We start from the raw sequence: 21,681 nt of genomic DNA, 5'->3' as shown, positions 1-21,681 counted from the left end.
GCTGAGGACTTAGGGAATCAGATGTGAGGTGTTTGGGGGTTAAAAGCATTTGTGTTACTTGGTGATGTCCTGGGCAAAAGTGCTGAGAAAATGGGGAGTTTGCTGTTCTCTTGATTAGCTCTGGGTTCCTGATTAATGAGAAGCAGTATAGAATAATAAAGGCATTGTTAATTAAGAAAAATGAGGGAGCTGAGGAGGTGCAGATCAGTGGGTAGTGACTGCTGAAGTCTTTCCCTCCCCTCCTCTCTTGATTCCTGTATCTCTGCTGCTCCAGTTTTTGCCATGGTGAGTGCTCCAGTGCTGGGCAGGGAAGGGCTGTCCCATGGCTCTGAGGGTGAAAAAACCATCTGGAAAAATGAAATATCCCTTAAATGTATATTAACCCATTATACCCCACTCACTGTAATTCAGAGAAGCAGGGGTAAGGCTGGGGTGGGTCTGGGATGAATTTAGGAATTCTCTCAGCAGTGCTGACAATGCCACTGAGTTTTCCTGCCTGGTTTTTCCTACACAATTCCTGTGTTTGCCACAGAGAGCTCCAAACCAAGGCAAAGCAGCAACAGGCAAAGAGCTGAAGAATCTGTTGTAACCTTTTCTTTTTTTTTTCCTTTCCCCTACTCTTCTGTGTCTGTTTTGCCTCATTATTCTCATAAAATACAATTTTATTTTATTAATAAAATAAAAAAATTCTTAATAATTATTTATCTTATTAATAAAATAATTTCTTATTGATAATTATTATTTATTCTATTAATAAGTTATTTTTTCCTAAAAATTTTCATGTTGCTTCCTCCCTCTCCCTGTTTTTCACCATTTTCTGGTTGTTTGTTTTTTTTTCCCCTTATTCCTGTCTTCTCTTCATCCTTGGAATGGCTCTGCTGTGTTTTGCCCATGCTCTGGCAGCTGATGAAATGACTGTGGGGAAGGTCTACGCAGCCCTGATGATATTTGACTTCTACAAGCAGAATAAGAACAGCAGGGAGCAAGTCCAGCCCCCCGGGGGCCTGTGCCAGGTACAAAAAGGGGTTTTTCCATCCTCCCTCTTGGGCAGCTTTAACAAGAATCACCAGCAGGATTCACCCAGAAGGTCTGGCTGCTCTTCCAGGCAGGGTTTCAAAATGCTGGCTCAAAAATGGAAATTCTCTCTAAAAAAATACTTTAAAAAAATTGTTGCAGTTGCCTTTTCCAGTAAAGAAAGATCTTTAAAGATCTTGTCATTAAAAAAATGACAACTGATCTTTGAAAGTCTAAATGCTTTGTTAAAAAGTGGCCTAGGGCACACCAGAAGATTTCCTTGTGAGACTAAAGAACTATTGAAAGTTGCTGGTAGTTTGGCTATAGAAGGCTTAAGTTATTTTTGAAAATAGGAATTATTCCAAGTAATTTTGGCTCTAATTTTTACAAATTCTAGAAAATATTTTCACACAACTGGCATTGAAAGCCCAGTCACTTCCAGTAGGACAAACAGCTGTTGTTTTTAGGATGAGCATCCAGCTGATCTCCAGCACAGGGTGGAGATCTGTCCCACGTATGGATGGCTCCACCAGATCCATCCAGAGCCACTGGAATTGCACTGCCCCTCTGGCTACATCCTTAGGGGACTCACTGCTGTGCTCTGGTGATGGGGAGAGCATTCAGAGGGAAAGGGGATTGAAAAAGGACTGGGGAGAATATTTGGAGGGAAAAGGGATTGCAGCAGGGCTTGAGAGCATTCAGAGGGAAAGAGGATTGCAGCAGGACTGGGGAGAACATTCAGGGGGAAAGGGGATTGCAGCAGGAGTTGGGAGAATATTCAGAAGGAAAGGGGATTGCAGCAGGGCTTGAGAGCATTCACAGGGAAAGGAGAATTGCAGCAGGAGTTGGGAGAGCATTTGGAGGGAAAGGGGATTGCAGCAGGAGTTGGGAGAATATTCAGAAGGAAGGGGGATTGAAGCAGGGTTTGGGAACATTCAGAGGGAAGGGGGATTGCAGCAGGGCTTGGGAGAACATTCAGGGGAAGGGGGATTGCAACAGGGCTTGACTTGTACCAGGTGTCCCTCACAGCCTCTCCCCGCTGTGCCCAGGCCAGTGTGGCCTTTCTGCTGTCCCAGGGTGGCAAAGTGGACTTTTCACAGAGTAAGAAAAGCCCTGCAGCCCATCCCAGCTCTGACACCTCTCCCTTGTGCTTGGCAGCCCGGGCCAGTGTCCCTGTTCCACCCCTTGAAGGCCACCCTGGAGCAGACGCAGCCCGCGGCCTTCAGCAACGCCAAGGCCTTCCTGCGCCAGAAGAGCTCGGCCTCCCTCAACAACGGGGGAGCCCTGTGAGTATCCCTGAGCCCTCCAGAGCCACCCTTGGGGTCACCCCTGAGCCACCACACCTCAAGATCACCCCTGAGCCCCTCCAGAGCCACCCTTGGGGTCACCCCTGAGCCACCACACCTCAAGATCACCCCTGAGCCCCTCCAGAGCCACCCTTGGGGTCACCCCTGAGCCACCACACCTCGAGGTCACCCCTGAGCCCCTCCAGAGCCACCCTTGGGGTTACCCCTGACCTCCCTCCAGAGCCACCAAACCTCAGAGTCACCCCACCTTGGGGTCACTGCTGAGCCACCACACCTCGAGGTCACCCCTGAGCCCCTCCAGAGCCACCCTTGGGGTCACCTCTGAGCCCCTCCAGAGCCATCACACCTCGAGGTCACCCCTGATCCCCTTCCAGAGCCACCCCAACCCCCATCCAGAACCACCTCACCTCAGGGTCATCCCTGAGCTCCTCCAGAGCCATCACACCTTGGGGTCACCCCTGAGCCCCTCCAGAGCCACCAAACCTTGCGGTCAGCTCTGACCCCCCTCCATTTTACCACACCTTGGGGTCACCCCTGAGCCCCCTCCAGAGCCATCCCACCTCGGGGTCACCCCCTCCACCACTGCTGCTTTGGTAACACCAAAGCCAGCAGCCCCTTCACACCACGGCTGGGACAATTCATGTGGCGGCTCTGCTCCTGCTGTGGTTATCCCAGTGCTGGTGGTGTTGGGATCTTGGTGTTTCCTTCATGAATCCTCACTGGGAGCTGCCCAGGGTGAGTTTGCTCACAGGAATTTGGGACTGTTGCAAAACAACCAAGCAAACTCCAGCAATGAGGTTTTGGGAGGCCAAAGATCCTTGGGAATAAATTCAGCCCTCAAGCTTGTGGCACTGGGCAGCAGCAAGTGCTTGCCACAACGCATTTTGTCTCTGGGGAAATGATCCCTTCATGGAGGGCTTTCCAAACACTCCTGGTGACAGTGATCCCTAATCAATTCCCATTTCCTGCTCTGCAGGTGATTTTCCTCTGGATCATGAGTGCTGTGGATTTTTAGTGACAGACAGCTGAGGTTTAAACATCCCAGATAATTCTAATAGGGAAACCAACACCAGACCTGACAGCTGAAGGGACTTCAGCATGGTTGAGGTGTTTGACCAGTGCCCAGCTGGTCCTGCATACAAAATCAGCCTGAACTCCCAAATTCTTCATTGTCCAGAAGGATTTAAGTGGCAGAAGTTGTTTTCCTTAATTATTGAAAAAAAAAAATCATAGTTGGTTTGATGTCCTCATTCTTATGGGATCTTCAGGCTCTACAGGAGAAACACCCAGGGCACCTTGGAGCTTCACCAGCCACTGTGTCCATCCTGCAACTGATTTTCATGTGTGAAACCCCAAAGGGTGCTCAAGTTTGGTTTGCCAAATTTAGCAAAATCTCTTTGCAAAAGGATGAATCTTTTCCCCTTTTTTTCTTTGGACAGGCCACCCCCAGAGGGAGGGATCAAAGAGTCCAGTTCTTGGGGGACCCAGCGCACCCAGGACGTGTTCTATGAAACCAGGAGCCCAGCTTTTGAGCGAGGCCACTCCGAGGAGATCCCCATTGAGAGGGTGAGCAAATGGGGGAAGGGGGAGCTGCAGGTTTTAGAGCTGTGGGAGAACTTGAGAAATTTAAGAAAATGTTTTAAAAAGCAGGTGAAGACGGGGTGAGATGCAGGAGATTTTAGAGGTGTGGTAGAACTCCAGAAATTTAAGAAAATGTTTAGAATGTAAGAACTCCAGAATTTAGGAAAATGATTATGTGAAGATGGGATGAGATGCAGGACATTTTAGGGGTGTGGTAGAATTTAAGAAATTTTAGAAAATGTTTAGAAAAAGCAGGTGAAGACAGGGTGAGGTGCAGGAGATTTTAGAGCCATGGTGGATTTTCAGAAATTTTAGAAAGTGTTTAGAATATCCAGGTGAAGGCAGGGGGACCTGGATTTAGTAGAGCTGTCCCTTGAGGCAAGCACTATTCTGTCTCTTGTTTGCTTGAGCATTGTGGAGAAAGCCCATACCTGGCAGCTCCCACAGCCAATCTGGACATTCTTTTCCTGGGATTCTGTCTTGCTGCCATGGGTTACCTCAGGCTCTCTCTTCCCATTTCCCAATCCCATTGTCCCAAATCAGGTGAGAATGGTCAGAATGACCTGAGGGGTTTCCAGGGTCACAGCTGGGGCTCCTGGCTGGTGGAAGAGCTCATCCCACTGCTTGTGGGATGTCCTGGCTGAGGACAGAGTAACCTGGGCACCCCACTATGGGAATAAATCACATGGACTCCATTTTCTTCATGGTGGAAAAAGCCCATTCTTTATTCACAGAACTCCTTTTTATATGGTTTTACAGACCTCATGTGGGACTCCCATTGGTCAGGAGCTTTCTTGTTAATCACTTTATTGGTCAGTAACAAGTTGTTATTCTGGATGGATTGGTCACTCAAACCTTTGGTGTGTACGTGCAGGAAAAGTTCTTTGTGAGAGATAGTTTTAATTTTTCTATCTAGCAGTATAAAAACTGTTATAAAACAGTATAAAAACTGTTATAAAACTGTATAAAAACAGTTTTAACCCAGGAACAGATTGTTACGCTAATGAATTGCTCACACCAGGATTGCTTTCACATGGGAACTTGCACAGTGCTGGCTTGACTTAGAAGTAGTGACAGACCAGCCAGAGCAGGCCTCATTTTAGGAGGCTTTTCTTTATCATTTTTCTACTTCAACACTCCACAGCTCTTCAGTTGTTCTCTTTGCCACACCAGCATCTCTTCCCAGTCCAATCAAACTTCAGGAAGCTGATGGTGGCTTCAAAGCTGACATGTTCTTGCTACTGAAACCATTCCATGTTTTGTTCAGGTGGTAGAAATGAAGGAGATCAGCCCCACAGTTGCCAACGGAGAGCCCCAGCCAGCCCTGGAGAGCCAGGGCCGTGCAGCCTCCATGCCACGCCTGGCTGCTGAAACCCAGGTGAGAGAGAGGTGGGGATGTGATGGTGGGAGACTGGGAGCGGGCCAAGATCTCAGCATCTTCTTTCTGCTTGTCATGGGCTGGAGCTGGCTTGGGAATACTGGTGTTAAAAGATGTGGAGACAGGAATCTAGGCCTTGTTCTGGGATAGCAGTGGGGTTCTCTGCAGGGTGTGGGCAGGGATTCCCTGCAGTGATTCCCTGCAGGGCATGGCCAGGGATTCCCTGCAGTGATTCCCTGCAGGGTGTGGCAGCTATCCTGTGCAGTCACAGCACTGTCCCCAGTTTTACTCCTCCCTGCTAGCAGCACAGAGCAGCTCAGGATGGTCCCTCTGGCTGGGCCACCCAAGAGTGTCTGGGGACTATTTGGGGACAAGGCCATTCAGGCTGTGTTTCCATTAGTTGTGTGTTGTTTATCCAGCCAGCCAAGCTGTGTTCCTGTGCCCTGTCCTTCCAAAAAGCTGCAACGTGCTGTGACACACACAGGTGAATGCAGCAGGCACAGAGACTACCAGGGAGCTGCCCTGGGACACTGAGTGTGCTCCCTGTATTTTCCTGTACTGTGACCTTGGCCACTAGTCTGGTGTTGAGGATTTCCCTTGTTGATTTATTTAACTTATTTTTCAAAGAAATCTCCTCACTGGAGTTGACTTTCACATCAGCTTGTGGGCACTGCTTAGTGTGTAGGATGTCACAGATCATTTTTGGCCATTTCACACATTTGCTGCTGTTTGTCCCCAATGCTGCCCAGCCACCATCCTGTCTCCTGTGTCACAACATTCTCACCACTCGTGTCTTGCCTCATTCCCAGGGCCTGATTCACACAGCCAGGAGGGAGCAGCCTGCCCTTGTATTGCCAGCTGGGGTCTGGGTACAAATCATATATGGGACAGGACTGCTGTGGAACGTGCCTTGAGCTGTTTGATTTTCCAGCATCAGTCTCATTCCATGGTTATGAAAATGGGAAGATGTCATCAGATCACATCCCAGGCAGCAGAAAAAGAACTTGATGTTACAACTCACTTTAAAAGTTTTTTGACCAATCACACAAAACCAAAGCACATTGACAGTAGTTCCATCCAATCACTATAAGCACACGTACTTTTGGTTAAAACAATGCTTGCTTATTTCAAATACAATACCTGCTTGTGAGCCTTAAAACACAACACACAGAGCTCCATTATCAAGCTTCAATCTTCCTAATATCTTGCTAGATAAACTTTTCTGTAGCTTAGAGAGTTATTCTAGACAAGCATTAATACACAGACCATTGTTCTATTTGTCCTTGCTTTTCTACAGTTTAAATAATTTTCCTGCTGACCAATCTCATGGCTGCTGCTTAGCTCTACTCACAGTTCTGCTGTCTCTGAGACTGCCTTTTGCAGCTTTCAAAGCCATCTCATTTTGTGGATTCCCACACCTTGAGCTGTTTCTGTGGCTCTCCCTGGGGTGCAGAATGTGAAGGATTAGCTGCACCCCAAAGTGAAACCCTGTGTTGTGCACACACACAGCAATAGCTCCAACAGATGGAATTTTTGTGCCGACCAGAGGATTTCCAACCTGGCTCCTGGCCTTTGTGTGAGCCCTGTGATTCTCAGAATTATCACTCCTCACTGTGCTTAATAAAAGCAACAGCTCACAAAGCAAAGCTTTTTCTCCTTCCCAGAAATTATGCTTTTTCCTAGACCACAGGTAGCCTCTTTCCTCCCTTGGCAGTGCAGCTGGCAGAGCCTTCCCTTGGGAAGCTCCTCTCCATGGCAGTCAGATATTGCAGGAGTGTCCCTGACAGAAGCATGGCTTGTATCCCCAGGGTGTCACTGCCCCTCGTGCCACACCTGGGTGTGAATCAGGCCCGGAATCTCAGGTCTAACCTCATTTATAATACAATGTTCAGTGGTTGTAGCTTGGGTGAATAACTGATGTCCTTTCTGTGTGTGTCTCCCCCTCCATGCCCTCCACCCTCCCTCTACATGCTGCTCTGCCCCTCCCCAAACTTTTGAGTTCTTTCTAACTCTTATTTGCAATGCTTTCTGTTCCTGGATGCCTCCCTTTCTGTTTGCCTCTCTCTTTTATGTTCCACTTATTTAACAAAACCCCTCCTCCTGTGTTTGCACCCTCCCTCTTTGCTGTCCTGCCCTCATCACCTCCCTCCCTGGTCGTCATGGTGTCTGCTGCACATCTGATGTCTGACACTGGCTGTACTTTGGGGCTGCTTCCAATAATGTCCCTCACCTTGTCCGAATTGTTTGCAGAGGAGCAAAGCACGGTCACCTGGGAGTTACCTGGCAGTATGTAGTTTGCACTAAATTGTATCCTATTAAATTCACCTTTAGAGTTAATTAACCTTCCTTTAACCCTTGACTTTTCTCCCCTCTCATCTGGAGTCGCTCCGGCACAGACGCTCTTTCTTTTCCCACTTTTCCCTCTGTCCTGGTCGCATGCTTCGCTCTGCTAGCAGGGCTTGGCTGGGTGGGTTGCTTTATTTGTTTTTTGATTTGTTTATTTTCATGCCTCGTTGCTCTGCTCAGGAATTTAGGCAGTGAAAACACTCGGATTGGTAATGAAGAAGCAATTAGGAGCTCTCTGCAGGGGTGCATGCAGCCTCCTGAGGCTTTTTGGGAGCCTCCCGTAACAAGAGCCTTGCCAGAATTTATGGAAGAAGGATTGATTGCCTTGCCACTGATTCGTGTCAGTGGGAATTCTGTCCCTGGAATAAGTGTGGATGCAGGACCAAAGCCCAAAAAGAAATGTTCATTTCTTGTCAATCTATGCCAGGTTTTTCTGTTGGTGGTGGTTTTTTTTTTTATTTTTGGTGGATTTTTTTGTTTAGGGTTTTGGTTTGGTTTGGTTTTTTTCAGGTTTTTTTTAGGTTTGGTTTTGGTTGGTTGGTTTTTTTTTCTCTTGCTTTCTTTCCGGCAGCCCTGTATGGATTTTGAAAATCTGGCTGTGTTTTTTAGTGGGAAATATTTCACTTCCCACATTTTTGCCCATCAGACTGTCCAGTTTACAGTCACCCTGCCTTCCCCCAGCTGCAGGCTCAGCACTAAACAAGGACAGATATTAAGCTTCTGAGTATAATTTCTTGTCCACACAGATGAGGGCCACAAGAGGTGACATTAACATGGTCCTGCTGATGGAATTGGTGCTTCCAGAGCCACACCAAAAGCTCTGCTGGGCTCCCTCATCCCAGCCTTGTGAGCCTTGTGAGCCTTGTGAGCCCAGCCTGATAAACCTTCCAGCACCAGGATCCCAACTGCCCTTCAGTGGGAAGCACCAAAATGTGGGTGACTGGGCCAGTGGTGCCTTTACACCCAGGAAAATCTGCCCTCAAGGGGAGGGAGAGTGGTTTTTCCACTTAAAATAATGAGCAGAACTATGAAACAATTGGCTTTGCCTTGGGTAAATATCACAAGGGAAGCAGAGATCTGGATTTCAGGATAAGCAAACAAAAGACAGCAGACAGGAAAAATAATACAGAGGTCTTAGGAAAGGTTACGGTGAGCAGAGTAAATGTTCCCTGAGAGCTGGTGTTGGAGGGAGTTATTGGATTGGGAATTCGAACAAGTGTAAGGCTGAGGGACTGGGGAACATCCTGAATTTCACTGTCAAGCTGAAACACTGTGCTCTGAGATCTCTCCTCTGGCACACGGCTGGGGTGCAGTGACAGACCCAGGGAAGCATCCAGAGGATGGATGAGCTGTTGTCTCCACACAGAGCCAGGCAGAGGCCAGCAGAGAAGAAAATGTGGAAATTGGCCCTGTTTTCTGAGCTTTATCCCTGGGCAGAGGAAGGGTAGAGACTGTGAGATGAGCTGTCCTGCAGGACACTTTTCTGGGGCTCTGCAGAACCTTGGTAAGGTTTTGTACCAAAAGGGTACAAAGCAGGGTCTGGAGCTGCCCCTGGCACAGGGAGGGTATCCAGCAGCGCTGTTACAGCTCTCAGTGCCCAGATGCTTGGACACAAATGTTTTAAAAACAGCAATAGCAAACGCAGGTATTCCTTTCTGGAGATGTCCTGGTGGGATTGCGGGATCCACGCACTATCCTTGCTCCAGGCAAAGGGCTTCAGGGAGTGATGGCGGGACAAGAGAGGTTTAAATGTTTGATGGGAGTTGTGTTCACTGCAGGGAAATAGAAGGAATTTCCTGGTGGCTTGGCCTGTACCTCCCCTGATTCCTGATTTTTCTCCCCATCCGTGTGGTGCTCAGCAATGCTACCTGCTTTCCTCTCTGGAGCTGCTTTGGGATGTAGGCCCTGGAGCAGCTGTGGGTGCCCCTGGTGTTGGAGAATTCCCTTGTGAGGTGCTTGGCTGCTGCTCTGCCCCATGTCCCTGCTGAGCTCCCCGCTGGGTGTGCTGTGCAGTGCTGCCTGTGTGTGATCCCCATGGATTGGCACTGGGAGATCCCATCCCCTTCCCAAATTTCACACTCAGTCCACATCCCACAAATCCTCGGTTTGTCTCCAATTAACCATTTCTCTCCTTGCCCTCCTTGCCCCTTTCTCTGGCTGTTTAACCCCCTCCATGCTGGGAAGCAGGCAGCCGAGCGGGGCGCGGCTCCTTCCCTCACCGCGCTCCGTGTCCCTCCGTGTTCCCCGCAGCCCATCCCGGACACAAGCCCCATGAAGCGCTCGGTCTCCACGCTGGCCCCGCAGCGCCCTCACGCCATGCACCTCTACGAGTACTCGCTGGAGCGCATGCCACCAGAGCAGGGCCACCACCACCACCACCACCGCTGCCACCGGCGCAAGGAGAAGAAGCAGAAGTCCTTGGATAGGGCCGCCCATCACATGGCTGATGGACAAGCTGGTGAGTGATTTGCTGTCACCCTGATTTTTTTAAGATTTTTCTAAGCCTTCTGATGATTACATTCTTGTAGCAAACTGTCTTGGTTTGGAAAGCCAGGTGTCTGCTAAGGAAGGCAGGAGCCTCCCCTGAAATGGAGAATGTAAACCCTCCCCACCCCTCCTAATTGCTATAAATTTTAAATTAAGGGGCTCTCAGGCAAAAATACGGGAGCAGAAAATAACAGTTCTTTAATAGGGAAGAAAAAAATAAAAGGATAAAATAAACAATGCAGTACACTAGAACAACACTGACAGAGTCAGGACCCAACCTGACACCCTGTGGGTCAGGGCGTTGGTGGCAGTCCCATTGGAATTGTGGCTGCAGCCCTCCTGCAGTGTCAGGGGTGGTTCTGTTGGAGCAAGGGGATCTGTAGAGAAGGATGTATTCTTCCTCTGAAGATCCAGTGGAAGAAGAGGCAGCTGCTGTTCCTCTTTTCAATGCAAATATGTCAAATGAACCCTTGGTAAGACTCCTACTCCCCATCTTCAATTGGTTTCAGAACAGAGAAGGCCACAATTGTCTTATGTTCCTAAACGCTATTTATCAGTTTCTATATTCTTCATTATAAACCCAGCTAGTCAAACATTGTGTTCACAAGCAATCAATTATTAGTTAACTACTAACTCTTAACTCCATCAAGACCTACCCATTTATTTTAATTAACTCCAATAAAGCTTATCTCTAACTAAAATCTTAGCTCCTCTAAAATCTCTAAATTCTTTAAAGTTTATGTCTCAACACACTGGTGACCCCCTACCCAACGTTCTCCTTTCAGTAGCCCAGTCTGGAGAGTCTTCTTCCAAGGACAAGAAGCAGGAGCGTGGTCGTTCCCAGGAGAGGAAGCAGCACTCCTCCTCCTCCTCCGAAAAGCAGCGCTTCTACTCCTGCGACCGCTACGGCAGCCGGGACCGTGCCCAGCCCAAATCTGCTGACCAGAGCAGGCCCACCTCGCCCAACGGGGGCCCAGAGCACGGCCCACACAGACAGGTGAGGAGAGGCAGCGTGGGGAAACAGCCCTGAGCTCTGCCAGGGGTTTGTGCACCTTTGCCATGTTTTGTTTAAATTAGAGGAGGTGGAAAGGGCAAGGAAGGTCAGGCAGTTGCAGATAAAGCCATTGGGGTCCTGCTTGGAGCCTCACACCAAGGCTGGAAAAATTGTCCAAGTCCAAGCTCTGCCCAACCCCACCTTCTCACCTGCCCACAGTGCCACATCCAGGCCTTCCTTGGACACCTCCAGGGATGGGGACTCCAAACCTCCCTGAGCTCGCCCTTCCAATGCCTGTCCACCCTTTCCAGGAAGAAATCCCTCCTGATGTCCAACCTGAACCTCCCCTGGCACAACTTGAGGCTGTTTGTTTCCTCTTACATGGGAGCACAGCCTGACCCCCACCTGGCTCCATGCTTCTGTCAGGAAGTTGGAGAAACCAAAAGGGTCCTCCCTGAGCTTCCTCTTCTCCAGACTAAAATTTAGTTCTCCTTCCTTTTGTAACTGTGAGGTGCTCAGGCACTTGGGAGAAGCTGGACAGCTTCCCCAGGGTGCTGGAATGTTCCTGGTCACTGGGAGAGCCAGGCAGGGCAGAACAAGCAGTGACTGACAGCCTGATGAGTTGATAGGAAGGAAAAGGTGCTCTTTAAAAATTAAAGGTCTGGTCTCAAAATGTTAGGTTGGGAAAGGCTGGGGGATTGTTCAATGCACTCATGTCCTGCCTTGGGAGAATGTAAACAGAAATGGGAAGACAGGCCCTTTCCTCTCACTCATGGCATTTGTGTAAATTACTGCAGCTTAGTTCACTCTCACAAGGCATTATTAGTAACCCAGGAAGCTGCCAGACCCTTCTACCACTCCAAAATCAAACGTATAATATTAAAGAGGAGAATGTGAATGCATTTCTGTTAAAGGGACTTGTTAAAGCCTGCCCAAAAAGCTTTTGGTTGTTATTTTTTCAGAAATTGGCTATTTAATCCAAAGGCATTTCATTCCCAACCTGCAAAAAACAGTTACCCAGATCCTTCTTCCATGCAGAATCCATAAGAATAAAATAACGATAATGATAACAATAATAATAATAATAATAATAATAACAACAATTACAATAACAACAACCCATAATCCAGTTATGGCAACAGAAATGGAGTCCTAAAATGGTTTGATTTGGAGGGGACCTTAAAACTCATCTCTTTGCAAGCAAAACTATTAATTCTTAAAAAAAATTAAAAAAAAAAAACCTATTAAAAGTAATTCATAAAAATCCCCAATAACTCAGGTTTTTGAGCTGCTCCCAGGCCAGGTAAGGCGCATGTCGAGCCCTGTATGCTGTGGGTGCCTCCCCTGGGCAGTGTCCCCTCTGTTGGAGCCGTGTGCCAGTTTGCGTCCTACCGATGCTCTGCCCCTCTCTGTTCCTACTGCTCCCAGACTTGAACTCTCCAGCTCTTCACATCTTGTGTTGAATTATCTCTCGAGAACCTCCCGCCCCGACTGTGCTTGTCTAAACTCTCTCTTTTTTTGCTTTTCTTTCCTCTTGTGACTCGTCTCCGCCTTCTGTTGCTTCTCCTTCTGTTTGATACCTGCCTGCCTTTGTGTTTGTCCGGTGTTTCCCTTTTTTTATTTTTTGATTTGCTCTGTTCCAATTTTGATGTAGGGCAGTGGTTCAGTTAATGGGAGCCCCTTGCTGTCGACATCTGGTGCTAGTACCCCCTGCCGGGGTCGGAGGCAGCTCCCACAGACTCCACTGACCCCACGCCCCAGCATCACTTACAAGACCGCTAACTCCTCGCCCGTGCACTTCACCACTTTCCAAACCCCCACGTTCTCCCCGGGCCGCCTGAGCCGCGGGCTGTCCGAGCACAACGCGCTGCTGCGGGGGGAGCAGCAGCCGCCCCCGCCCGCCGTGGCCCGCATCGGCTCCGACCCCTACCTGGGCCACCGCGACGATGCCGCCGCCGACAGCCCGCAGCGCGCCGCGCCCGAGGACACGCTCACCTTCGAGGAGGCCGTGGCCACCAACTCGGGCCGCTCCTCAAGGACTTCCTACGTCTCCTCGCTGACCTCGCAGTCGCACCAAATCCGCCGCGTGCCCAACGGGTACCACTACACGCTGGGGCTCAACACGGGCCCCGGCGCCAGAGGACGCAGTTACTACCACGAAGCCGATGAGGATGACTGGTGCTAGCGGCTCGGCGGAACCCTGCGAGGTGTGCGTGCTTAATAAGGATGAGTTTTATCATCTGGAGGGCTGGGAGCTCCCGTGGGGCCCCGGGGCCGGAGGCGGCCGGCGGGGCAGCCCTGAGGACTGCTCAGCGCCCGGGGCCGGAGAAGCCCCTGCAGCCTCTCTCTCCTCTGTTGTTCTTTAGTTTTTTTCTTTTTGATTTGTGTTTTTTTTTGCACTAGACAGATGGAGGAAGAAGGCTCCCTCCTTCTGGGGAAGGCAGCGGGAGGAGCACATCCCTCACTGCCCCCTCCCCACTGCCTTGTCTAGTCCCGAGACACGCACCAGGCGCCAACCCGGCCACGGAGGCCAGGAGCCGGGAGGAGAGCGATCCTCACCTTCCACGGTGGAAAAGCAGAACTGTGGGTCCTTCTCATGATTGGCGCAGTTTTGTTGGGCTATTTCTGAATTAATTTACCATCATAATTCCCCCCTGCCAGGGTGGGAGCCGGGGGTCGCAAAGGGACTCGCGCGAACAACGCTCACCCCCCGCGTTTTGTCTCGTTGAGTGCTGAGAAGGAAGAGATGCACCCAAGAAACTGGGAGAGGAGAAACACAGCCCAGAACAAAGGACAGTCCTTTGGGACTTGATGTTCAGCCACTGCAATCCTTTAGGGCAGAGCTGGTGCCACCCCCGAGCTGACCCTGCTGTGACACCACTGCCCTGGGGGTCTCTAATGTCACTCACCACATTGGGTCCTTCACACTGACACACGGTAAAGCCACAAGAGAGCTCCTTTGTAAGGACTGTTTCCTTGCTGCTGAGACTTTTCAATCCATCCCTCTCTCCTGTTGACTGCAACACACCCTCACTGTTTTGTCTTGTTTACAATATAAGCTTGATTTAGCAAAAAACAACTTAAAAAAAAAAAAAGTCCACAAAAAAAGAACAACCCAAACAAAAAGAGGAAAAAAAAAGCGTAAGGTTGAGAAGAAGAAATGTTATTGGTTTTATATCAAGCTATTAGATAGAACTTTAACTTTTCATTGTGTGCATTTTTGTAAATTGTACAGTAAAAAAAAAAACCAAAAAAAAAAAAAGAAAAAAATTTCCTCTTTCTGTAGAGAATTAGTCCAATTGTCATTCCAGGTCCCACCGTTTCTACCGAATGCTCCAGTTGTTCACTACTAAGTGCCTAACCTTTGAAATCTTTCACAGTGACGATGCAACCTCTTGCTTCGAGGCATCAGAGCTTGGGCGAGCGTGGGGAGGGCAGAGGGTGTGGGGCCGAGCAGCCGGAGCCTGGAGGGGCCCTGGGGACACTGTGCCCCAGGCTGGGAGCTTCCAGTGGGGAAGGCAAACGTGCTTTGGGCTTGGTTTGGGTTTGGTTGGCCTTTTATTTTATTTTATTTTATTTTTGGTTAGAATATAGAAATATAAATATATATATAGATATACTTTTATGGGTGAGAGGGGAGTGATTGCAGCAAAGAAAGCCGGCCTTGTCTCATTGCCCAGTGGAGGAAATGCAAGTGGGAAAGGGCAGCATCTGCAGGGGTGCTCCTGCAGGAGGAGCAGCATCTCCCACAGGCCAGCTGAGAGAGCTCTGGCCGTGCATCACTGGTGTGGAGGGCAGTTGGAGTGAGTAGTTTTTATTGCCTGATAGGAGAAGGTTTAAAAAAAAAGTGATGATAATAATAATAATAATAATCCAAACCTCTAACTCTGATTCTCAGGGATGAGATTTCTGCGTTCTTGCAACGATTCTTGTGTTGGCTGGTTTCTTTCTTTTGTGCCCGTGTGGATTCCTGCACTGTGAGCCTGGGAAAAGGGCAAACGCTGTGCTGGCGGGGAGGGAGGCTGGGGCAAATCCCGGCCAGAACCTCCTGCCCAGGGCTCTGCTGAGCCCTTGTAGGGCTGGTTTGGGGCACAGGGCAGCCAGAGGACGTGGAGAGGTTAAAAGGTGAAAGGAGGAAGGGTGGGAGGTGCTGAGCACATCCCTAAAAGCGCCACTAGGATAGAGGATAGGGTTGGAGAGGTGAATTTTTTCAGAGGATCTACCAGGCCCCAGACCTGTGGAACTTCTCCAGGCGCAGCGGTCGCACGGGGTGGGTGGAAATCCCACTGGCCCTGGTGATCTGTTCTGTCCCTGGGTTGCTTGGAGGGGATCAGATGCCACCAAAACGCTCAGGAGGTCTCTCATGCTCTCAGCAAAGTCTGTCAGCCTCAGGCAGGAGCAGTCTGCTCTAGGGTGGTTCTTCACATCTCCTGTAGCTCTTCTCTTGAGGAAACTCAACCCAGTTTTGTTCCCTCCGGTGTTTTGTTTTAATTTCGTTCTGTTCAGTAGCAATCTCTGGCCGATCTCATCCCTGGATTCTGCTAAAGGATAACTCCTGTCTGTATCTCTGTCTCTGTACTCGTGTGCACTCGGAATAAAGGCAGTGTGGTAGCCAGAGGTCACGGCTGGCATTCCTGGCATTCCCAAACGGAGGGCTATGCAACCAGATGACACGTCCGGACACACACCCACCCCACCACCACTCCAAGACCTTCATCCATCTCTAGCTTTAGCTGCTGGATTTTCCTGTTTCAGGCTTCAGCACGATTGTGACCAAATGTTTTATACATTTTCCTGAAATGAAGGCACAAACACCTTATTTGAAATTTTCCAAGGGAACGTTCCTATTTTACTCCAGGAAGTTGAGGGGAAGGGACAACACCATCTCTCTGCCCGTGCATGCAAACACTGTACCCACACTGGAAAGCAACAGAGATGTCTTTCTGTACGGAATAATTCTGTCTTTTCCCCCTTTTCCTCTCCCATTTTCCATACCCAATGCCCCAGCCCTGCACTAACACAGCTTCGGGTCACCCCAATTCATAGGCAGAACACGAAGAAGAATCTCAAGTTGTCCAAATCCTCCACCCGCCTTGTAGGGGTCGATGACAGTGACAGACAAGCCTGACCACAATTATCCATAACCCTTTCCTGACATTTTTTTACAGCCTCTCTGCTGTCTCTCCATCTTTCCAAGAATCCTCATAGTGAGTTGCCAAACTTGAATTGCACCGATCAGTTTTCTGCATCCAGAACCAGTCTCGTAGTGGCTGTACTTTGAATAAGTAATGTTTGCATGTAATATATATACATATATACATATCTATAAAAAGTATGTGCATGGAAAATGTTTATCTTCGTACTTTTTTGATACAATGTATTCATCAGTTGTTAATTTTTAATTATATTTGATATAAATTTGGGGGTTTGTTGCAAAACTTTATATTTAAAAAACAGTGTGAAAAACGATCAAAGTTCCAACCATGCAACACAAGTGGAACTTTACCCAAAAAAAATAAGGGAGAAAAAAATTGAGAAAAAAAAAGGTTCTGTGATTGCCTAGTTTGCTGCCTGAGTAATATTTATCAGCCAAACTTTGAATTCTGCAGTTGTTTCTACAATTCCATTTTGTATGAAGCAAAGTCCTTGAATTAAAATAAAAACTTAGCAAAAAAAAAACCAACCTGAGCAATTCCCAGACGGTGTGTGCGGTGTGCCTGCTGAGCGGGAGGCGCCGAGGGCCGGCCCCGAGGGCCTGCCCACCTCCAGGAGTGACAGCCCGGGAGAAACTGCATCCCACACTGCCATTTTGCCAGGAATTGGCCACATCTGTGGGGTTTTTTTGTCCATAGAAGCTTCACAGATGCTTGGTTTGAGTAGGGAGCCGTTTGGAAATTTGTGGTGTGGATCCAGCATGGAGATCGCAGTTCTTGGAGTCCAACAGGCAGCAGAACTGTAAAGTTGAGGGTTAAAATCCCCTGGTTTTAATCCCTGTTTCTTGCCAGGTTTTTAACAGAGGGAAGTTTCTCCTGTAAAACGCTGGCACAGGTTGCCCAGAGGAGCTGTGGATGCCCCATCCCTGGAAGCATTCCAGGTCAAGTTGGAGGTGGCTCTGGACAAGCTGAAGGTGCCCCTGCTCGTCCCAGAAGGGTTGGACTCAAGGACCTTTCAAGGGTATAACCCTAAACCCAACCCAGACTATTTCATGTGTGACTTCCTTTGGCTCTAACCCTGACAGAACCCTGGCCCCACTCCCTGCAGGAGTTCCTGGGGCTCCCTCAGAAATCAGCAGCCTGAGGGGTTGGATTGGTGTCAGAGTCTGTTATGTGCCCAGGCTCTGCTGTAGCACCTGGAGAAAACAGAGTTAATCTTGATCATACGTGTGGAATTAATTGGAAGTTGGCACTTCCAAGGCTTGCACTGAACAGAAAAACCCAGGGGCTGTTGGGACAGAAGGAAAGAACTTCTCATTTCTCTGGATAACTGGAGAATCCCCCTCACGCCTTTCCAGGGATAGAAATCCACTGAGTTCCTCCTTCTCAGGGTCTTGTGGTGTCACACAACACCAAGGACTTTCCAGAAATTCTTGGATGCTGTAGAGAACTTTTTAGAGCACAAGGTCTTGACTCTTCTTCTTTCTTGTTGTCTTTTCTGTGATGAGACCACCCAAGGTCCCACCTCAGATTTGGTGTGGAATGAAAGGAAAACGTCCTCAAGCCCCTGATCTCCAGGTCAGGCTGGAGCTTGGGAAGGAGATGTTTGGCTGGAGGTCACACAGTTCATGGTTAGCAAGGTTTGGGGCAGGAGAACTTTCCTTGGCTTGCAGCCTGGTCTGTGCTGGGTTTGGGGTTCTTGGCTGGATGACGCTGAAGAGTAGGATTTTTATTTTCTGAAATATCCTAAATAAACATGAAATGGAGATTTTTGAGCAGGATCCAAGGGAAGGTTTGAAGTGGAGGATTTGGGAATCAGTGTGGATCACTGTCCACTCTGACCACTGAGGGGACCTTGCAGGATTTGCTTCACCACAACCACCTGGGGAGCTGGAATCTGCCTGGGGAGCAGCTGAGCAACCTCTCCCCTTCACACCTGGATCACAGAGACCTCCAAACCCACTTTACAACCCCATATGAGTTTTTAAATCCTAAAATCCCTTTGATGACTCTCTGCCCAAAGTATTTTTTTTTCCTTTCCTTCTCCTTATTCCACTTGTGCTCTTTGGGTGCAAGGCAGCAATGAATCCATCAGCTTCTCCATGGCCTGCCTGAGCCATGGGTTGAGGGAGCTGGGACAGGCAGGGTCCCCGATCCCACACTCCCACACCTGAGATGCTGCAGCTGGAACCTCTGGGTGTGAGTTCAGCTGAATCCCAAAAATGGCTTTATTTTTGTTTCTCATCCCATTCCTGGTGGAAGGTTTAGCTGTCAGGGTGTTTGCCCCCCCCAGGGGCATATCTTTCTAGCAGAGACCACAGTATTTCCATTCCCTTCATTCCCTGTGGATAAAACCTGGATCAGCTTTTCTGAGGCCAGCACCCCACACCCGGTTGTGCCATTAGGGGGTAGCATTTTCAGACTTTTTCTACTTTCTAGGGAAACAGAAAAAAATAGAAAAAACACTGATTCAAAAGGCTTGAGAGTCATTTCCTGGAATATTTGTCTTGGGATGCAGAAAATTCAGGCACACCTGAGTTCAAGGTGCTCAGGGAATTTGGCTTTTTTTATTCCCTGGAGTATGAAAAGCTGGGATCATCTGCTGATTCCTCATTCCAGCCACATTTCAGACAGCACCCACAGACTCCTACATCCCCTCCAAGGTGACAGATTACTCATCCCAGTGTATTCATCCCTCTTTATCAAGCCTAAGCAGATCTCCTGATATTTTCCAGGCTGTGAAAACACCGTTTTCACAAAGTGCCTGATCGTGATGACAAACCTCCACTCAACGCTGTCACTCAGCACATTCCAAAATATTTTGAAGAAGAGGCAAATTTTGCATTTTTATGTGATTTTAAAAAAAGTCATTTGAGACCCTTGAAAAGGACTAAATTGCCCAGGGTCAAGTGAAGACAAGGTTAAGGTTGTTCTGTGTCTTGTTTTATGTTTGAAGTCACTGGGGTGTGCAGGATTTTTTTACATCCACATGTTTTTAGGAGGATTCCAGTGAGGAGGGGTCACTGGGAATTTAGCATCTCCCTAGCAGGGAATTCACTTGGGGAGAATTTAAAGGGCAGAGCAGTAAGAGAAATGCTGGAAGGTTTGGGGACTGAGGGATGGCAGCAATTCATGCACTGGGGGCTCTGAGAAGGGTGTGCAGATATTTGGGAGTGAAGTTTGGGCTGGGTGAGTCAGCAGGAGAACAGAGATCTGAGCAAACCAGCCCTGAGAGAAGGGATGGGAATCCAGAATGGAGCCTCTCTACCCAAGGAGGGAGGCAGGAACAAGCTGGTGGAGCAGAGCTGTTAATTCAAAGCAAACAGTATCAATAACTGGAGTTTATTCATTTTTAGCCTCACCTCCACTTTCTGTCGTTGCTCTGAAACAGAATATCCCAGCCCTGGCTTTGTCTGTGTCCGTTTTTATTATTTCTCGGGTTCTGGCAGCATTTTTTTCTGCCCAGCACACACAGAGGAGGAGGAGGAGGTGTGGTCCTTGTCCACCTACTCCTGCACACCCACAGGGGTGGAAACCTGAATTTTCTCTCCGAGGGCTGAGGAGGGCATGGATGTGGTTGTGTCACTGGATACAGCAGATGAGAGGGTGGTTAAAAAGAGGATGCTGAGCTGAGAGACAGGGCTGTGGCACAGGAATCCTGGGAATTTGACAAGGGGATTTTCCTCCTCCTGGGTTGGAGAGTGTTGGAAAGACCTGGTTCTGCAGATGATCCAGACCTGGTTCTGCAAGTGGTCCACCAAAACCAGACCTGGTTCTGCAGGTGATCCACCTAAACCAGACCTGGTTCTGCAGGTGATCCACCTAAAAAAGACCTGGTTCTGCAGGTGATCCGCCTAAACCATACCTGGTTCTGCAGGTGATCCATCTAAACCAGACCTGGTTCTGCAGGTGATCCACCTAAAAAAGACCTGGTTCTGCAGGTGATCCATCTAAACCAGACCTGGTTCTGCAGGTGATCCACCTAAACCAGACCTGGTTCTGCAGGTGATCCATCTAAACCAGACCTGGTTCTGCAGGTGATCCATCTAAACCAGACCTCGTTCTGCAGGTGATCCACCAAAACCAGACCTGGTGGGATGTGCAAGGAGCAGAGGGCAGAGTCCCACAGGTCCCCCAGGGGTGGGGTGCCAAGGGATGGGACATGTGCTGCTGGGACAGATGCTCACAGCCGAGGGAATCAATCAGTGAGGTTCTGGAAGGAAAGGCAAACCCATGTCACGTGTTCTTGACAAATAAAGTCCTCTCCATGGCAAAGCAAAGGCTCCTGGAGTGTCTCTGACCTTCATTTCCCCAGCAAGCCGAGCCAGTGTGGCAGGGGAAGCCCCTGGGAAGGGGCACAGAGAGGTGGCAGAGCACGTTTGGCGCTGAGCTTGGCTCATGTCTCAAGCAGGATTTCAGGTGGGGATTCCAGAATCTCTTTCCCAATGCCACAGTGTGGCACTCATCAGCAGAATGACAGCTGGGTGTCACTCCTGAGCATCTCCTGCTCTCTGGCAGGGATGTCCAGCTGCAGTTTGGCTGCCTGTCTCTTGCTGAAGGTTCCCAAGTCTTTTGTGTCTCTGCATGATTGCTGCAGGAAAATATTATCATGGATTGGGAATGAGCCTGCCTTCCCCATGGGCCTGAGCCAAAACCCCCCAGAGGATCTGTGAGCACCCAGAGCTCTGTCACACACATGGGGGACACTGGAGAGCTGAGCAGGTGGGGTCTGCTGTGGGGGTCTGCAGTGGGCTGGGGGTACTCCTTTTTGGGGTGAGCTGCAAATATCTCCCATTGGGAGGGTGGCGTGGCTGGGGAGGACCTGGCCTGGCTCAGATTTACCCCTCATGGTCCCAGTAAGGGCTGGACTGGCCCAGACCCTGAGGACAGAGGGGTTATGCCCAGTCCAGCTCTCACTGGAGAGCTGGGGAGCCTCAGTCACCCCAAAATGCCAGGGCAGGAGCTGCTTTGCCGGTACCCCCAGGGGGAGCCGGGCACGGCCGGGGGTGGGGGTGAAGCACCCCGAGAAACACTCGCAGTGAGTTTTTGGGGGATGGGAGGATGTGCGATGGCTCCTCTACCTGCGGAGGGCAAACCAGCGCAGGAGGGGCTGTCAGCAACCCCTGCAGAGCCCCTGGAGGCGTCCCTGGAGGCACAGCCGTGTGTGCCTGTCTGGGCTGTGTCTGTCTGTCCGTCCGTCCGTCACCCGCACGGGGGGGTGGGGGGGGAAGGCGGACCCCCACCCCAAACTCCTCATCCCCGGCTCGGCGGGTTTCGGGGAGGGGGCGAAGCGGGCCCGGGCGGTGCGGGGCAGGGCGGGGGCCGGCCCGGGGGCGGGGGCGGGGGCCGGGGCCGTGCCTGTCCCGGGCCTGTCCCGGCGGCGGGGCCGGGCCGGGATGCGGCGGGGCCGGGATGCGGCGG

At 49.7% G+C, this 21,681-nt stretch overlaps 1 protein-coding gene across 6 annotated transcripts in view; it reads left to right on the top strand.

Moving 5' to 3' along the window:
• Positions 1 to 17,064, top strand: part of CACNA1B (calcium voltage-gated channel subunit alpha1 B) — a 313,833-nt gene extending 296,769 nt beyond the window's left edge. For 4 of the 6 annotated variants that reach the window (XM_054284411.1, XM_054284410.1, XM_054284409.1 and 1 more), the window contains 7 exons: positions 904 to 1,013; positions 2,173 to 2,300; positions 3,761 to 3,887; positions 5,170 to 5,280; positions 9,877 to 10,084; positions 10,899 to 11,110; positions 12,762 to 17,064. In XM_054284411.1, coding sequence (XP_054140386.1) covers positions 904 to 1,013; positions 2,173 to 2,300; positions 3,761 to 3,887; positions 5,170 to 5,280; positions 9,877 to 10,084; positions 10,899 to 11,110; positions 12,762 to 13,292 — 1,427 coding nt within the window. In that variant the 3' untranslated portion in view covers positions 13,293 to 17,064. The remainder of the gene's footprint in view (positions 1 to 903; positions 1,014 to 2,172; positions 2,301 to 3,760; positions 3,888 to 5,169; positions 5,281 to 9,876; positions 10,085 to 10,898; positions 11,111 to 12,761) is intronic. The other 2 variants (XM_054284408.1, XM_054284412.1) reach the window with 2 other exon arrangements.
• Positions 17,065 to 21,681: the final 4,617 nt, after the last annotated feature.

This window comes from Melozone crissalis, unplaced genomic scaffold, assembly GCF_028551555.1.
Source record: "Melozone crissalis strain CALT ecotype California unplaced genomic scaffold, PUWL_Pcris_2 ptg000041l_1, whole genome shotgun sequence".
Taxonomy (NCBI): Eukaryota; Metazoa; Chordata; class Aves; order Passeriformes; family Passerellidae; genus Melozone; species Melozone crissalis.
Note: the sequence above shows the minus strand (reverse complement) of the source record. Positions and strands in the feature narration are given on the sequence as shown.